This window comes from Nuphar pumila, chromosome 3, assembly GCF_984573655.1.
Source record: "Nuphar pumila chromosome 3, dmNupPumi1.hap1.1, whole genome shotgun sequence".
Classification (NCBI taxonomy): domain Eukaryota; kingdom Viridiplantae; phylum Streptophyta; class Magnoliopsida; order Nymphaeales; family Nymphaeaceae; genus Nuphar; species Nuphar pumila.
This window is the reverse complement of record NC_143251.1, coordinates 124,208,487-124,225,348: the sequence shown is the minus strand read 5'-3', so window position 1 is coordinate 124,225,348 and position 16,862 is coordinate 124,208,487. Positions and strand designations below refer to the sequence as shown.

General features: G+C 42.7%; 1 protein-coding gene across 1 annotated transcript; it reads left to right on the top strand.

Annotated features, from left to right (window-relative positions):
- Positions 1–2,921: 2,921 nt before the first annotated feature.
- LOC149843607 (endoglucanase 6-like) lies at positions 2,922–9,813 on the top strand. Its single transcript, XM_089999960.1, has 8 exons — positions 2,922–3,311; positions 4,149–4,361; positions 5,822–6,022; positions 6,233–6,322; positions 7,003–7,167; positions 7,370–8,003; positions 8,746–8,853; positions 8,991–9,813. The coding sequence occupies exons 1-8, from the start codon at positions 3,120–3,122 to the stop codon at positions 9,287–9,289; spliced, it is 1,902 nt and encodes a 633-aa protein (XP_089856086.1). The 5' UTR covers positions 2,922–3,119; the 3' UTR covers positions 9,290–9,813.
- Positions 9,814–16,862: the final 7,049 nt, after the last annotated feature.

Here is a 16,862-nt window from a genome sequence, read left to right as displayed (position 1 = left end):
AGGTGAAACCAGACTAGACTAGATTTTCAGGTATGGTATTAGTCTGAACTCGGGTCTAATCGGTTCTACTATAAGTGAAACCATACTTGAACCTGATAAGAACTACATGAACCCGGTAAAATAATATCTTTTATCATTTTTACATTAAAAATTTACGGGTCTTAATCGAAATTCAGGTCGGGCCCAGGTCTGGTATAAAATTTCACAAACTATACCCGAATCCATGTATTAATCAGACCTTTGAGTCCGGACCCAGGTCTTAATCGGGTCTTCTTATTTGTCACTATACCCGAAACCTATAAGGTTTGGTCTAGGTCAGATCCAGGTAAACCCGACCCATTGATACCCTTAATACTGATTGGTCGAAAAGGAAAAAAGTGGGGAAGCTTCCTTCATTGAAAAATTATAAGGAGGGCACGTATTTCCATGCCATAATCTGAACTTTGAGGTATCACAGATCTTGGGCTTTGGAAGAGACAACTGAGCACTGGTGGGAAGATGCTGCCCTTTTCTCCTTTCTTACATCCTTCCTTTATCATAATTTATACCTATTATATGTATCTTATACTTAGCATATACCTATTAAAACTGGAAGCACAGAGAGAGAGAGAGAGAGAGAGAGAGAGAGAGAGAGATTTTATTGGTGGAAATATGACATCGTAGAGACAAAAGTGTTCCATGGTGAAACCATATAGTACAACTTCACTCATTTACAAAAGAAAAAGTGCTTTGCTTCACCTTTCAAGTTGTCGCTTGTATTTTCAAAGCAAGAGACATGGCGAAAAACAATATGAGGGCAGTCTGTAATCAGCAGCTTAATTTTTGGGATCAATATTAAAGAACCCTTTGCATAACTACGAGGCTAATTTCTAGGCATATTTGACTCAGAATCGTCAAAACAGTTATCACTAACTCCAAAAATTTGTCCTGAAAACCAGGTAAAGCCAACCAGAATGTGCCATTTTAAATGGTGGAACCCTGATTAAGAAACTAGTTTTCCAGTGTCATCCAGGTGGAAGTACCCATGCTGGAAAATTTTCGAAATTTCTCTCCCGCAGGAAAAAAAATCAATGTTGTCAGTATCGGCATGTATGTATCGATGTATCGCCAGAAAATCGATACTATACTGACCTGAATCGGCTATTTTTACCAAAATATGGGCCCACAACTTCTTTCCCCAGAATGCATTCGTTTCGATGCACATGGGAGGAAAGTTCATTTTCAATGCCCATGGGAAAATGGTGGCTCATTTTCATATCCATTTTCACACGAAAATGAGTCTTTTTCTCACTACTTAAAGGGGGGGGGGGGGGGGGGGGTTTGAAACAAACGTGCCTTGATAAAACTTTCCATAGAAGAAGGTAACAATGGGTGGGAAAGAAGAGAATATTATACTTCCTCTTTTTGCATGTTTCTATTGTATTTTAAGCTTAGGCTCATGTGGGCATGCGAATAATTTCAAAGGGATGGAAGAGGGTAGATTGCAGGGCACATGAATCCTCATACTTACACCCTTGTCCTCACTAGGTTGCTGTAATATTTTTTATTTGTTAATCTTTTTCTGGTGAGAAAGCTAGTTAGCTAAAATGCTGGAACTTCCAAGCGATCCCCTTGTTTTTCTAAACCCTTACAATGTCAGGAACAGCTTATTGTGTCGGTACAAAATATTCATCATACACATGCTTACTCATTAAATATGGTTGGTTGTCATTAACACTAATGCAAAAATTCAAATGGAACCTTCAAAAGGTCTTCCTCTTGTGCGGTCCCATATTCAATTATTCATTGTTACATGAATTCCTGAGAAGTAAAGCAAGTTTCATAAAATTCAACATTAATGAAACAGAACAAGTCTAATGAATTCCAAATTAACCAGTCTTTGGTTCCCAAAAGCACCGCCGCATGATGCGGTGCAGTTTCTGCCGCTGACAGCCACCCATCTCAACATTTCTCAAGATGGAGACCACACCCATCTCTAAAAATTTCAAGATGGGTGGCTGTTAGCATCATGCAGCACGGCTGCATATAATGTGAACACAAGGAGCCTTAGCATGTTAGGCTAGAAAACCAAGCCTAATCTGGTCCAGACCTTCCACCAAGTGATTACGTTTCTTGCTCACGAGAGATCAGTGCTTTGTGAGCAACTGTCACCTATTTATGTGATGCACAAAAATGAGCCTTACCAAGTGCAAATATACAATCCCTGCGCTGTGAACTGGACAAGGGCTATGGTGCTTCTTGTTCTACCATTTACAAGACAACACAAAAACAAGTATTCAGATAAAATTTGTCAAATTGAACTCTGACCCAATTTAGGGAACAGGGTCACAGCAGTTTATGCCGATTTTGATAAATTTAAACAGAGACAGAGAGAGTGATAGAGACAGAGAGAGAGAGAGAGAGGTGGTCAAAGCAAAAAGCATTAAAAAATCCGCCGCTCACTAAACGATGGGAAAAGAAACGAACGGGAAGTGCTGCAAGAGGAAAGGAGGTGGAGGTTAAAAATAAAAACTAAACAAAAGATGGGAAATTCCAAAAAAAAACGTCAGAGGCGAAGGCATCATTAAAGAGAGAGAAAAGAGGAAACCGTTCAGGTATTTATTAAAGTTTCCTCATCGCGGGTGAGTGGGAGTAAATTGGTGCTGTTAATATGGCTGGGGTGGGCATTAATTGAAGGGCTCACCACTCTTGTGCTGTGCCCGATGTGATCAGAGGCAAGAAAAGCAACATCACCACATGGTCTGTTTTTCCCTCCACCTCTCTTTTTTTCCTACCCCACATGGCTCTGTTTTCCCTCCTTTATTTTTTTTCTCCTACCCCTTACAATTCGCCCAAGCAATAGAAATAAAACAGTAAATGCTTTTCTTCTCCGTGCTCTCCTTCCCCTTCTCCTTTATATAGATGTTGAGTCTCTCCCATTCGGCCATTGCCCTCTTCTTCTTCTTCTTCTTCCCCCAACCCACATTTCCAAAACCACTCATATCTACCAATTTCAGTAGATTTTTAAGTGGTTTCCAGGCGTTGTGTAATAAAACTGGAAACCAGAAGTTGGCTTCTTCTTCTTTCCTATTTTGGTTCGCTTTCCCTGCATTTGTGTATAGAGTGTGAGACTCTTTTTAATGGCGGTCTGCTTCTTGCACATCCTGGTGGTGGTTTTGTTGCCGCTAGTGCATGGTGGTGGCCATGACTATGGGCAGGCACTGAGCAAGAGCATACTCTTCTTTGAGGCTCAGAGGTCTGGGTATCTGCCCAGTACACAGAGGATCACCTGGCGTTCCAATTCGGGTTTGGAAGATGGGAAGGCCAACGGGGTGAGAGCTTAATTCTTCAAATTATATTGCATTTTTATTCTTCTTTTCTGTGGTACATGATTTTCAATCTTCTCTTGCATTTCGGTGCTTCTTCATGGATACTCTGTTTCTTTGATTTTCTACTGTTTGTTTGTTGGCATTCTGTTGTCCATCCATGAACAGGTGTGAGGAAAATAAAACATATTAAAATGAGTACCATAATGAATTGAATACTCATGGGGTGCTTGAGGGCAGGAGTTTGAAGGCAATCCTTGTCATGCCTGTTTCCTTAAACCGCCTTTATCTATAACTTTCTTTTTCCTTTTCTTTTGAGAGTGTGTGTGTCAGTGTGAGTGTGCAAGGGTGCGTGCTCGAGTGCATGAGAGTGCTTGTAGAATTTTAGGGGTTGCTTGCGCCGATGCCCGATGTGTGTGAGGCCTGATCAGGTGCAATCATATTGTACAAATGTAATGTGCCGCTGCACAGAGAGCAGATCAAGTGATCGAGGACCCCATGGTCTTTATGCAATTTGTAGACGGTGAGGATGCCAAATCACTTTCCTTAAAGTGATCTGCTCTCCTCTGCACCTGGGTGCCCTCCATCTGATATTGAGCCTCATGGCTCACAGGCTGCAAGGGAAAGATGAAGAGGCGCTTAACTGCAGTGGCGTAATACTTTTGTGCAATGTGAATGCACTTGATCCGTATCCGATGCGTGCCATTCTCTTGACAGTAGTCATTCCATATCCATACCACCCTTAGACGAGTAATGAATTGTGGTCTTGGTCGTTCATTTCATGTTTGCTTGGTGTTGAATGTTTTTGGGACACTTGCGTGGTTGTTAATATGGATGGAACAGGTAGACTTGGTGGGGGGTTACTACGACGCAGGGGACAATGTGAAGTTCGGGCTGCCGATGGCGTTCACCATCACCATGATGTCGTGGAGTGTGGTGGAGTACGGGAAGCAGATGGGGGAGAGTGGGGAGTTGGGGCATGCAATGGATGCCATCAAATGGGGCACCGACTACCTCATTAAAGCCCACCCCAATCCCTACCTCCTTTATGGCGAGGTTACTCTCTTCTGCCTTTTTTTTCCCCCTTCCCCACCTTTCCTTTTTTCTTGCTATGCATCCTTTTGATTTTTCTTATCTTGTTTAAGAATAATTTTTTTTTTTAAAAATGGCCTGAAATTTTTTGTAATTCAGACTCATACCCAAAAGGCTTGGTAATTCAAATGCATACCTTGTCTATTTTATGGTTAATCAAAAGCATACCTATGGTTTATGGTTAGTTCCCGAGTTGGTTTCTTATCTTCACTCAAATTTATGATTAGGGGTGGCCAATGGGCTAGGTACCCGAACCAGGTTCGGTCTAGCATTTAAGGGTCCAGCCCATGCTCGGGCACCGACATAGGCCCGAATCATGCTCTTATATATTAGTTTTTTTTTTATCAAAATTATTTTTATACTTATTATATACTTATTTATGATTTTACCTTAAAAAAAAAAGCAATATTGCACGTGGAGAGAGAAGGGCAAAATGGGCGTAGAGATACATATTTAATGGAGTCCGGATCGGGTGCAATATGATTGCACAAATATTTGTGCATTAAGCATCTGATTGCCTTCCATCAGACCTTGGGCCCCACAACTGACGGGCCCTGTCCCCAAGATGGAGGGTGATCAGGTGCTTAATGCACAAATATTTTTGCAATCCTGATCTTTTCCTCATTTAATGAGAGAAAAACCGGTATGGTGTTGTTAAAGGGAGAATAGTTGCTAGGGGCATAGTGACAAACGTTTTTTGGGCAAAATCTATTTTTTCAAAAACTTGAAAAAAATTGGAATTTTTTCATAAATCTCGCATTTTTTTGGCAAAATTTTGGCAACAAAAAAATAAATTTAAAATATAAAAAATATTTTTTATAAGAAAATATTAATAAAATTTATTTAAAAATAAAAATACACGGTCTTTTCATGATAAATAGCCATTTAAAACGTAAATAACGGTATTTATGTGTCTTCATAAATCTTGCGCTATTTTGAAAATCTCACAAAAAATTATGTTTTAAACTTTCAGGCAATTTCTCGTGATATATATTATGGCGAGATTTTCATAAATCTCCCTATATTTGTCACTATGACTAGGGGTGTGAATTTTCTCTTTTTTAATAACTACTAGGGGTATGAATTTGAATAATCAAAGATGAAACTTAGCAGAATTTCGAATTATAAAGTTTTTTAGGTATGAATCTAAATTATCAGAAAAATTTAGGTATGTTTTTTTTAAATAACCCTCTTATTTTTTCTATTGTTAATAATTGAAAGAAACGGATAGTATATCTGATCCCGAACGGAATTAAAACTGGACTAGGTCGGGTTGGGCAGGACTGGACCCGGGGTTGGTCAAAACATACTGGGAGTGAGACCCAGACTCAGATGGTCGAAGATCCAAGCCCTCTTAACTTGTCGCTGTACTTCCCAAGTCATCTGGTTCTCATTTTGCTTGGGCTTTTGGTTGAATTGAACAGGTTGGGGATGGAAATACAGATCACTACTGCTGGCAGAGGCCGGAGGACATGACAACATCGCGTTACGCATACCGGATCGATGCGAACAACCCAGGATCTGATCTCGCCGGAGAGACCGCAGCAGCCATGGCATCTGCGTCCATGGTTTTCCGGCACTCTAACCCTGCATATGCCAATGAGCTTCTTACCCATGCACATCAGGTTTGCTCCCTGTAACTTCATGAGTTCTATCAAAGGACTTGACCACTGTGCTTAATATTTGGATCCGGATGCGAGTCCAAACATGAAGTCAGTAAGACCCAGTCATTGCCTGACCCAGACAACAAAGGAATCTAGGCTCGGATCTACTGCATTATGATGCTCTCTCTCTCTCTCTCTCTCATCCTTAATCATTTATTGCTTGCTTTCCAGCTCTTTGAGTTTGCCGACAAGTACAGAGGCAAATACGACAGCAGCATCACGGTTGCCCGGAAATACTACCAGTCAGTCAGCGGATACGCTGTAATTTTTCTCTCAATGCTTTGACTGTCTTTTGATATTTTTTCTACTTTCTGGGATGCTTTTGAGCAAAGCATTGATAGCCTCCAATGACCAAATAGGGGTCGTTTGATTGGTTTGAGATCTGAGGTTTATAGATACATGTAAGGTGTGTTTTGGACACCTGCTAGGGTCGCCGGAGTGGCAGTGGGCTTGGGGAGAAGGTGCTGACCCCTTCATCTCAGGTTCGACTCTCGCGGGGTGTAGGGATGCTTTCAACTGGTTGGCTTTGTGAGGACTTGGGTGTCGGTGACCCCACCCGGGGTTTACTTTGCAGGGGGGGCAGAACCATCAAGTGGCAGGGTTCTTTGTGTGAGGGTTCCTTGTCATTAAAAAAAAAAAAACTAAGCTCAGAAGCCGGGCATACTTTTATACCCAAGATCATTAAAACCAAGATTTATATGAAGAATGAGATTGTTGATCTGAGATTGCCTGTTTGAGTGAGCTTGTATCTGATAGGGGTCTCACACCGGATCCAGGGTTGAACCAACATGGCCCAAGTGTATCTTAACCAAAATATGAATCTCAAATCCTTATTTTGGGGTAAAACTGAAGTTCAGATTCAATACATAGATCTGAGATTCGAGGTATTCAAATGCACCTTTGGAATGAATTTAGCTTCTTGTTCTTTTTCATTTTACCAGGATGAACTGTTGTGGGCAGCTGCATGGCTGTATGAGGCTAGCAACGATCCCTATTATCTGAATTACCTTGCTGTAAATGGTGACTCCCTTGGTGGGACCGACTGGGGGATGGCAGAGTTCGGATGGGATGTAAAATACGCTGGTGTGCAGGTCCTTGTCTCCAAGGTGAGCCCGATTACTGTTTTAAGCAGTCAATATCAGCTCGATGGGTTGCTTGTTTAATCTAATTGGAATTTGGAGCATTTAGTTTCTGAACAGAAGAATCATTTTCAAGTAGTGTTCGACCGATTACGTATTAATCAAGATTCTAATGATTGGTCCAAGAGAACGATAAATTTGACTGTTCTGAATTGTGCTTTTCATGCAGTTTCTGATGCAAGGGAGAGGAGCTCAGCATGCTTCTGTATTCGAAGGATATCAGGAAATGGCAGAGTACTTCATGTGCTCATGCCTCGGAAAAGGTACCCGGAATGTTCAGAGGACTCCTGGCGGGCTACTTTTCCGGCAAAGATGGAACAACATGCAGTTTGTGACTAGTGCTGCATTCCTATTGACTGTTTACTCTGACTACCTCCAATCTGCTGGCAAATACTTGCACTGCCCCTCTGGAACATCTTCTCCATATGAGCTTCTTGCATTTGCGAAATCACAGGTGGATTACATCCTTGGTGATAACCCAAGAGCTACAAGCTACATGGTTGGATATGGAAATAATTATCCACGCCAAGTTCACCACAGGGCCTCATCTATCGCCTCCGTTAAGGTGGACCCAAGCTTTGTTAGTTGCAGAGGGGGCTATGCCACCTGGTTCAGCAGGAAGGCAAGTGATCCAAACCTCCTCGATGGTGCTATTGTTGGTGGCCCAGATGCCTATGATAATTTTGCCGATGAAAGAGAGAACTATGAGCAAACAGAGCCTGCTACTTACAACAATGCACCCCTTCTTGGCATACTAGCTCGCTTGCATGGTGGCAGTGGTGGATACAATCAGCTGCTTCCAGGTATGTGAACTTCCCCTGGTGCTTAATCAGCCAGTCGACTTAAGATTCTGACATTCAAGTTGGGGTCGATTTCCTGATGAACATAGTCCAATGAATCCAATATTGATTACAATCCATGCATATAATCGAGAATTACATTAGTTCAGTGTAGATATTGGTTTAAAGTATTTCCAATTCCATGAGTTGAATATCATGGACTAACATGGAAATCTACGGTTGGCTCAAGAACTGGAGGGCCCTTTTCATCTTTGACAACTGCTATCAACTGTCATTTTTCATCATCATTATCATCACCAGTGTCATGAATGAAGCTCTAGATCTGAGGGAGAAGTTGCAATCAATACAAAATTTCAGAAAGATGTTGGCTGAGTTACTTGGCAAAACTGAAAGGGAAATGAATAAAAAATAAACAACTGCCAGATTTTCCCCAGGAACACACATTGCATATTGACACACAGGTTTTGCAGTTCTCATATTCTCATCCTTCCCAATCTTATAGAATAGCCGAAGTTCTAAAAACTTTTTTAAATTAAAAAAAAAATCTATTTTTCTGCAATTGTTGGTTCTTCAAGTAGTAATGGACATATCCTCATCCTTCCCAATCTTGTAAAATAGCCAAAATCCTAAAAAGTTTTTTAAATTAAAAAAATCTATTTTACCGCAATTGGTGGTTCTTCAAAGTAGTAATGGAGATACCATCTATGAATTAACCATAACTTATGTGAACGTTTTGCATTTGCAGTTCTGCTTCCAAGTCCTGCTGCACCAATTGCCAGGCAACCATCACCCGCTGTGCCAGTTTCCAAGCAGCCAAGTCCACAGCCACATCCCAGTACATCCCCTGCACCACGTGAGCTCTCTCTCTCTCTCTCTCTCTCTCTCTCCTGTGTGTGTGCACAGCTCCTTCTTTTCATGCAGAAAACCCTAGTGCATTTCAGCCTGAAGTGGTAAACTTTTTGATAGATCCGTTACTTTTTTTTTATGCAGATGTCAGCTACTCTCCGATAGGTATATCTCAAAAGGCAACCACATCCTGGACCGTGAAGGGTAGAACTTACTACAGGTACTCTACAATTGTGACAAACCAGTCGACTAAAACAGTGAAGGATCTGAAGCTTGCAGTATGGAAGCTGTATGGCCCTTTATGGGGTCTATCTAAATCAGGAAATGAATATCACTTCCCCACATGGGTCAATTCATTGCCGGCTGGAAAGAGTCTTGAGTTTGTCTACATCCACTCTGCGGCTGCTGCTCAAATCACAGTTTCTGGCTATACTCTAGCCTAAAATCTCTGTTATCATTTCTTTTTTTTCTGGTTTATCTCTTCCAAGTTATGTATGTATGTGTGCAGTGTATACTGTAAGTATAGTCCAGAAAAAATATTAGGTATGTCAGGAGGGTTGAAGATTTAGATAGGGAGACAGGTGATCTCAATATATATGGACTGGGGAGAAAGGAGTGAAGAGACTGGAAGTGTGCTCATCCTCTTTCTCCTCCCCTTTTGTGTTCCCTCTTCTCATTTGTTTAGTGAGAGAGAGAAATAGAGAACAATTTGGATGGCAAACGGCCTTCCAAATTTTGGTGTGTGTTTTCTTGGAGTCTTGAATCTTGTTTGGGAAAGATGGGTTTTGATGCATGGTGGCAGCATGCTTGTATCTTTGTTTAGTTTTTTCAGTATGAAACAGATGGTTGTTTATGCAACTTATGCTCATTTATTGCAGTACATTTTGCAGTACTAATTCCCATTGTAACTGTTGTGGTAATGATTTCTGGTTTGCAATTAGAATTTTGGATGCTTTGAGTTTCAATATTACATTTCGCTCTACCAATGAGTTAAAGACAACCAAATGAGTGACCAATTCTTGGTTGCATATATATAGTTTAGAAAGATCAATGCTTGGATGAAAATTTGCAAAGCATTGACAATGATATGCGACCAAAAGCAAAAGCTAAATATCTATTTCCACAGGTTTTGTCAAAGCCTGGAGTGGAGAATACAGTTAGCAATACATGAAATGACAAAATCATTAAATAATGATCGCAAGGTTTAAAAGATTTTGCATTAAAAAGACACGAAAAATGAAAAAAAAGGAAGAGTTGATTTGCATGCAGTATATAGGGTTTGTGTAATTTCTTCTTAATTTTACAAAAAAATGTAAAAGAACATATATGTAAATTTTTCCTTGAAAATCCAGTTAGGATGTATGAATTACAGGATTCAAATTCAAAACTCAATGTGATTCAAGCCCAAGTTCTGGTAAAAGTGGATCCATGCTTTAGTTTTCTGGAAAAGTATTCTATTCTAAATATAAATTCTATTACTCTAAAACTTTCTCTCAAAAAGAACTAGTTTATGGCCGGTATTTGAAAAGAGCCTTTTTTTTGTTTCCAAAGTCTTATTCAAAGACACGCTTCAGAAGGAGTTTTGCTAATGATGGGTGTGAGCTTCTATACTATGTGAGCTTGCTCAATGTTCATCAGACAGGAACAGCAGGATATATGCTTCTAAAATGGTTACATGTTTTCAGTTTCTCAGAACAATTGGAGGTACATCCACTAAACAGGAAGCCACCAGCTAAAAATCTGGTGCAATATATATATATATATATATATATATATATATATATATATATATATAATCGCTAGAATATGAAAACTAAAAATATAGGCATTTCCAAAGTTTTTTTGTAAATCCAACTATGTGGATGTTCTTAGCATGGTGAATTTGCTAGGAATCAACTGTTGGATCGTATATTTTCAATGAAAAAAATGTGATTTTTGAATGCTTGAACATTTGAAAAAATCTCTTTTATGCATCAAAATTGGATGATTCATGAGTGGGTTCTTATAAAATCAAGCATGTAGATCACATCCGTATGGTTAGATTCAAGATAAAAGGACAAAAAATCTATAAAAATCACACTTCACACATTAGTTCTCATATTTCCAGTTCTCATATTCTAGTGACTCATATATGTATATAAAGAGAGTAGAATATGAGAACTGAAATATGAGAACTAGAAATGTGGGCATTTCCAACACTTTTTTTGCAAATCCAACCATGTGGATGTGATTGGCATGGTGAATTTGTTAGGAATCAACCATTGGATCATGTATTTCAGATGAAAAAATGTGATTTTTGAATGCTTGAATATTTATAAAGATTATGAGCCATTGATTTTAAAACCTTAAAAAAAACTCATTTATGCATCAAAATCTGATATTCAAGAGTGAGTTATAAAACAAAGCATGTAGATCACATTCGTATGGTTAAATTCAAGAGAAAAGAACAAAAATTTCATGAAAATCACGGTTCACACATTAATTCTCATATTTCCACGATTAGCAAAACCCAGACATGGTTCTCACGAAATAACATGCCTCCTTGCATATAATCCCTGATCCACACAAACATTATCGAGAGAAGACGATTGACAGATGATGTCGTCGATAATCACTATCATCAATTCCTCATAGATTATCTATTTTCCTTATTTCCTTTCAAGATAATGGTCTATCTGGTAATTTGTCTTACGTTTCTTTCAGTAACCATAGTGGCTAGCTAATCCTACTGGTTAATGACAAACTGATGCAGCTCACGTTGAAGGAGGAGAGAAAATAATGGCCCACCGTAAATCGGTGGGGCTGAACTTCTTTATTAAACTCAGAAATGTCTCAATAAGCAATGGAAAAATGCAGTAAACAGGGAAGAATGCAAGGGAAAACAAGAAATAAGTAAAAGAAAAGAAAAGGAAGACTGCAGGAAAAGAAAAGTCGGCTGGGCTTCTTTTAATTTTCAATGATCTTCACGCAACCCTAGACAGGCCTTTTAAAGATTGTCTACTGGATCGGGTCGTGGGTCCAGATTTGGATCCGACCCACGATCCGGTTCAGTCCTTCTTTGCAGCTGGTTCTGGGGCGCGTGAGCTCCACCATGCCTGACGTAGGTGCGCAGGGGTACCTCCCTGCGTCGTGGCTCCGTCCCTGCAGGTGAGTCATAGTCACGGGGTCTTTCATCTGCCCTGTGTGGTGGATCGAGTGGCACGGTGGGCCCAATCGGGTCCTGCCCTGCATCATACTCCCCTGGTTGGGAAGAAGTCGGCTCTGTCGACTTGTTGTTGCCACAGTAAGCATATAGATCAGCCACGTTAAAAATAGGGGAAATATGCCAATCATCGGGCAGCTCAAGGAGGTAAGCATTCGAACCTAACCGCTGGAGGATCCTAAAGGGGCCATACTTCTTAGGACTTAATTTGCTATAGGTACCGACGGGAAAACGCTCTGGGTGCAGGTACACCCAGACAAGTTGACCGACCTCGAAATGGACATCACGACGACCCTGATCCACGAAAGCTTTGTAGGTCTCGTAGCTTTCAACAAGTTTGGTCCGGACTTGTTTGTGAATGTCACGCATATATTCAACGGCATCAAAGGCATCCGGAGCTGGAGCTGAGAGATCAGACACAGGGGCGAGGTCAACGACATGGGTGGGAGAACGACCATACACTACTTGGAACGGAGATTTACCAGTGGACCGGTTAATGGAGTTGTTATAGGCGAACTCGGCTTGAGGCAGAACGAGATCCCAAGTTTTGACGTTTTCGCCCACTAAGCTCCGTAACAAATTTCCTAAGGTGCGGTTCACAACTTCGGTTTGACCATCAGTCTGGGGGTGATACGCGCTACTGAACTGGAGCTTAGTTTTTAACAAGGTCCATAACGATTTCCAAAAGTGGCTCATAAAACACGTGTCGCGATTGGAAGTGATTGTGTGAGGTAGACCGTGGAAACGGGCAACATCTTTGAAATAATATGAAGCGACTAAAGAGGCATCGGTGGTGCGTTTACACGGAATAAAGATAGCCATTTTGGAGAACCGGTCAACAACTACTAAAATTGAATCAAAACGACGTGGTGTGCGGGGAAGGCCCACGATAAAATCCATGGACACATGCTCCCACGGTCGCTCAGGAATGGGCAACGGGGTGTACAGACCACTATTCTGACGATGACCCTTGGACACTTGACACACATGACAACCTTGGATAAACTTGACAACATCTTTGCGCATTTTGGGCCAAAAGTATCGTTCATCTAAGAGAGCGAACGTCTTATCATGCCCGAAATGCCCTGCTAACCTACCTTCATGTAATTCAGAAATCAACTGAAGCCTGAGGGAGAAATTGGGTACACATAATTGGTTGCCACAGAAGAGGTAACCGTTATGAATACAAAAACGGGGGTCAAGGTTACGAGCGGAGGAGGTGCATCCTTCCCAGACTTTGTGAAAATCAGGGTCCGTAGGGTATAACTCTTTGCATTGTTCAAAACCTATGACCTGCACCGACATAGTCATCAACAGGCTGTTCTTCCTACTAAGAGCGTCAGCCACCTTGTTCAGGGTACCCGATTGATGCCGAAGCGAAAATGTGTACTCTTGCAAGAAGCTGACCCACTTGGCATGACAGACACTCAACTTTTTCTGACTATTCAGGTACTTCAATGCCTCATGATCCGTGTACAAGACAAATTCCTTGTAAATGAGATAATGCCTCCAATAACGAAGGGCTTGTACAACGGCATAGAACTCAACATCGTAAGTGGAGTACTGGCACCTGGCCTGAGTCAGCTTCTCGCTAAAGAAGGCGACAGGCCTACGATTCTGACTCAAGACGGCGCCAATCCCCACTTTAGAGGCATCACATTCAACCTCAAAGACTGCACTAAAATCGGGGAGGGCTAAGACAGGGGCGCTGATCATTTTGTCCTTGATGATCGTAAAGGCTTTGCTCGCCGCTGGCGTCCAATGAAAGCTAGCACCTTTTAGGCACTCCGTGATGGGGGCCATAAGGGTACTAAAATTTCTCACGAAACGTCGGTAAAAGGTGGCTAACCCGTGGAAACTACGGATCTCTCCTATAGTCTTTGGGGTAGGCCAATCGACAATCGCTCGGACTTTAGCAGGGTCGGCCTTGATGCCATCAGAAGACACAATAAACCCTAAGAACACGACACTGGATGTCATAAACTCACACTTTTTGGCATTGGCATACAATTTTTCCTTTCTCAAAATATCTAAGACTTGACGCAGGTGACTCAAATGATCAGACAATAAAGAACTATAGACCAAGATGTCGTCAAAGTAGACAACAACAAACTTTCCAAGACACGGACGCAAAACTTGGGTCATCATGTTCATGAAGGTACTGGGGGCATTAGACAACCCAAACGGCATGACTAACCACTCGTACAATCCATCACGTGTCTTAAATGCTGTTTTCCACTCGTCTCCCTCGCGTATACGAATCTGATGATATCCGCTTTTTAAATCAATTTTAGAGAAAATGGAGGCACCGGATAACATATCAAACATATCATCTAGACGAGGAATGGGAAAACGGTATTTGACGGTGATGCGATTGATCGCACGACTATCGACACACATGCGCATGGACCCATCTTTCTTGGGAGTGAGTAAGGCATGCACGGCACAAGGACTAACACTCTCACGAATGAAACCCTTTTTCAGTAATTCCTGAACCTGTCTTAACAACTCCGCGTGTTCGGAGGGGTTCATGCGATAGGCGGGAAGGTTGGGTAGACTCGACCCGGGTACAAAATCAATGGCATGCTGAACCACCCTTGTCGAAGGTAATCCATCAGGAAGGTCATCCGGCATAACGTCGCGGAATTCCTCGAGAAGAGGGGCAACATCCGCGAGAATGAACACAGGTGAACTCATCACTGGCTTAGCCACCAGGGCATAACAATAGCCATCTTCCTGACAGTGGTCCAGGAAAAGCCGGTACGAGAGGCCTGCGAGTCGGGGGACTCGCTCGGGTTTGTCAACTGTGGGGAAACCCGTCTCCCGGATTGGTAGAAGGACGATCTTATGGCCATTAAAGATAAAAGAGTAAGTGTTCTTGCGGCCATCGTGAGTGGTTTGGCGATCAAACTGCCAGGGACGTCCCAAAAGAATGTGACACGCATGCATAGGGGCCACATCACACCACACCTCATCGTGGTAGTGTTCCCCCATGGAAAACCGGACTAGGCAACGCTGAGTGATGGGAACCTCATTTCCTTTCTTGAACCAGGCCATCTTATAGGGTTGGGATAACTTTTCGGTGTTGAGTTTCAAGGTAGACACCACACTCTCAGATACCATGTTCTCACATGCTCCGGTGTCAATGATGACATCACAAGCATGACCTTCACAGTTGCATCGAGTCCTAAAAATGTTATTCCTTAGCCATTTCGATGGGGTCAACTCTCGGGGTGTGGTCAACACATGACGGATGGACAACAAACTTTCGACGTTGCCGTCGAACTCTATAACTCCCCGCTCATCCTCAACCTCAACTAATGAATTGTTCTCACTATCACTCTCACTTGCGGACTCGACAATCCCTTCAACTAGATGGGTGTTCTTGCTCACGGTCGGACACTTGGACGCGACATGTCCTAACTCTTGACACCTAAAGCAACGAAGGGTTGACTCAGTAGGTTTGGTTTTGGACCGGGTGTGGAAAGCTGGACCTGACTGGTCAGATTTGCTAAGGTCGGTCCTAGGTTTTGAGTCACTAGGGGAGCTTGCTCCCCTGGTTGGGAAACTCGGCTTGGGTCGGTTGGAGGGCTCACTACGGGTCGTCCGATATTCCTGCCTCTGCTTCAGCTTGTCCTCGATGTTCATGGCATAACTGCTGGCTTGATCTAATGTCTCGACTGTGACACAACTAAAATCATCAGAGATAGCAGGGCGGAGACCCGAAATGTACCTCGTGACCTGCTGGCGAGCTGTTTCCTCGATCTGCACACGCAGGGAAAGACGATGGAACTCCGCGGTGTACTCTGCTACAGTTCGGGAACCTTGGCGCAGGGTCAGGTATTCTTTGTAGGCTCGCTCGGCGTGATCCGAAGGCACGAACTTTGACTGCATCAGTCTTTGCATTTCCTCCCACGACTGTACGCGTTCTAATCCCTGTCGCTCCCTTGATCGTTGTAACTCCACCCACCATGTCTGTGCTAGGCCTCTCAATCGTGTAGAAGCTAACGAAACACGACGATGTTCAGCAACTGTGTGATAATCGAAGAAAAACTGCACTGCGTAAGACCAGTCGAAAAACTGTTCTGCGTCGAATCGCCCCACAAACTCCGGAAGATCCAATTTCACGCCATAGGTGGAAGAGTGGTCTGGTGGTCTCTGTTGTCGCGGCTCCACTATCCCTGCAGGATGCTCGTTCCAGAAAATGTCGTCGTCCCAAGCTGCTTCATTGCCCATATGGTGGTATTGTTCGTCGGGATATTGGTGCTGTTGATCTCTCTTGATGGGGGGTCGGCGGTCGGGGCGCGCCGGTTCCTGCTGACATTGCCTCGGTCGGGTTTGCCCGTGGGCGGGCACCATCTGTGGCCGGTATGGTGGTACTGGAATGACGGGAAGTCCAAGGTTCGGGGGAAGGTTCGGTTGAGGTTCTGGTTCCGGACGGGTAGAATTGGTATAATATGGTTGTGGGTTAGGAATATGGGGTTGGGCCGGATATTGAGTTGGGTTTTGGGTCAGGTCTGGGTAAACGGGTTGGTTTGGGTTTGGGTATGGGTATGGGCCTTGGTTTGGGTAAACGGGTTGGTTTGGGTTTGGGTATGGGTATGGGTCTTGGTGTGTATATGGATGGGTTGACTCGCCCGATGGAATGTGAATCGGGCCCACTCCTATACTACTCGTCGGACCCAGATAGGGATGGGAGGGATCGAGGTTCGAATTTTGGGGATAATAGGCTTGGTCTGAACTCGATCCCCGATCCAAGAGATTATGGGTCTGGTTCTGACCCGGCTCAAATCCAAACTGGAGCTCCGTCCGGG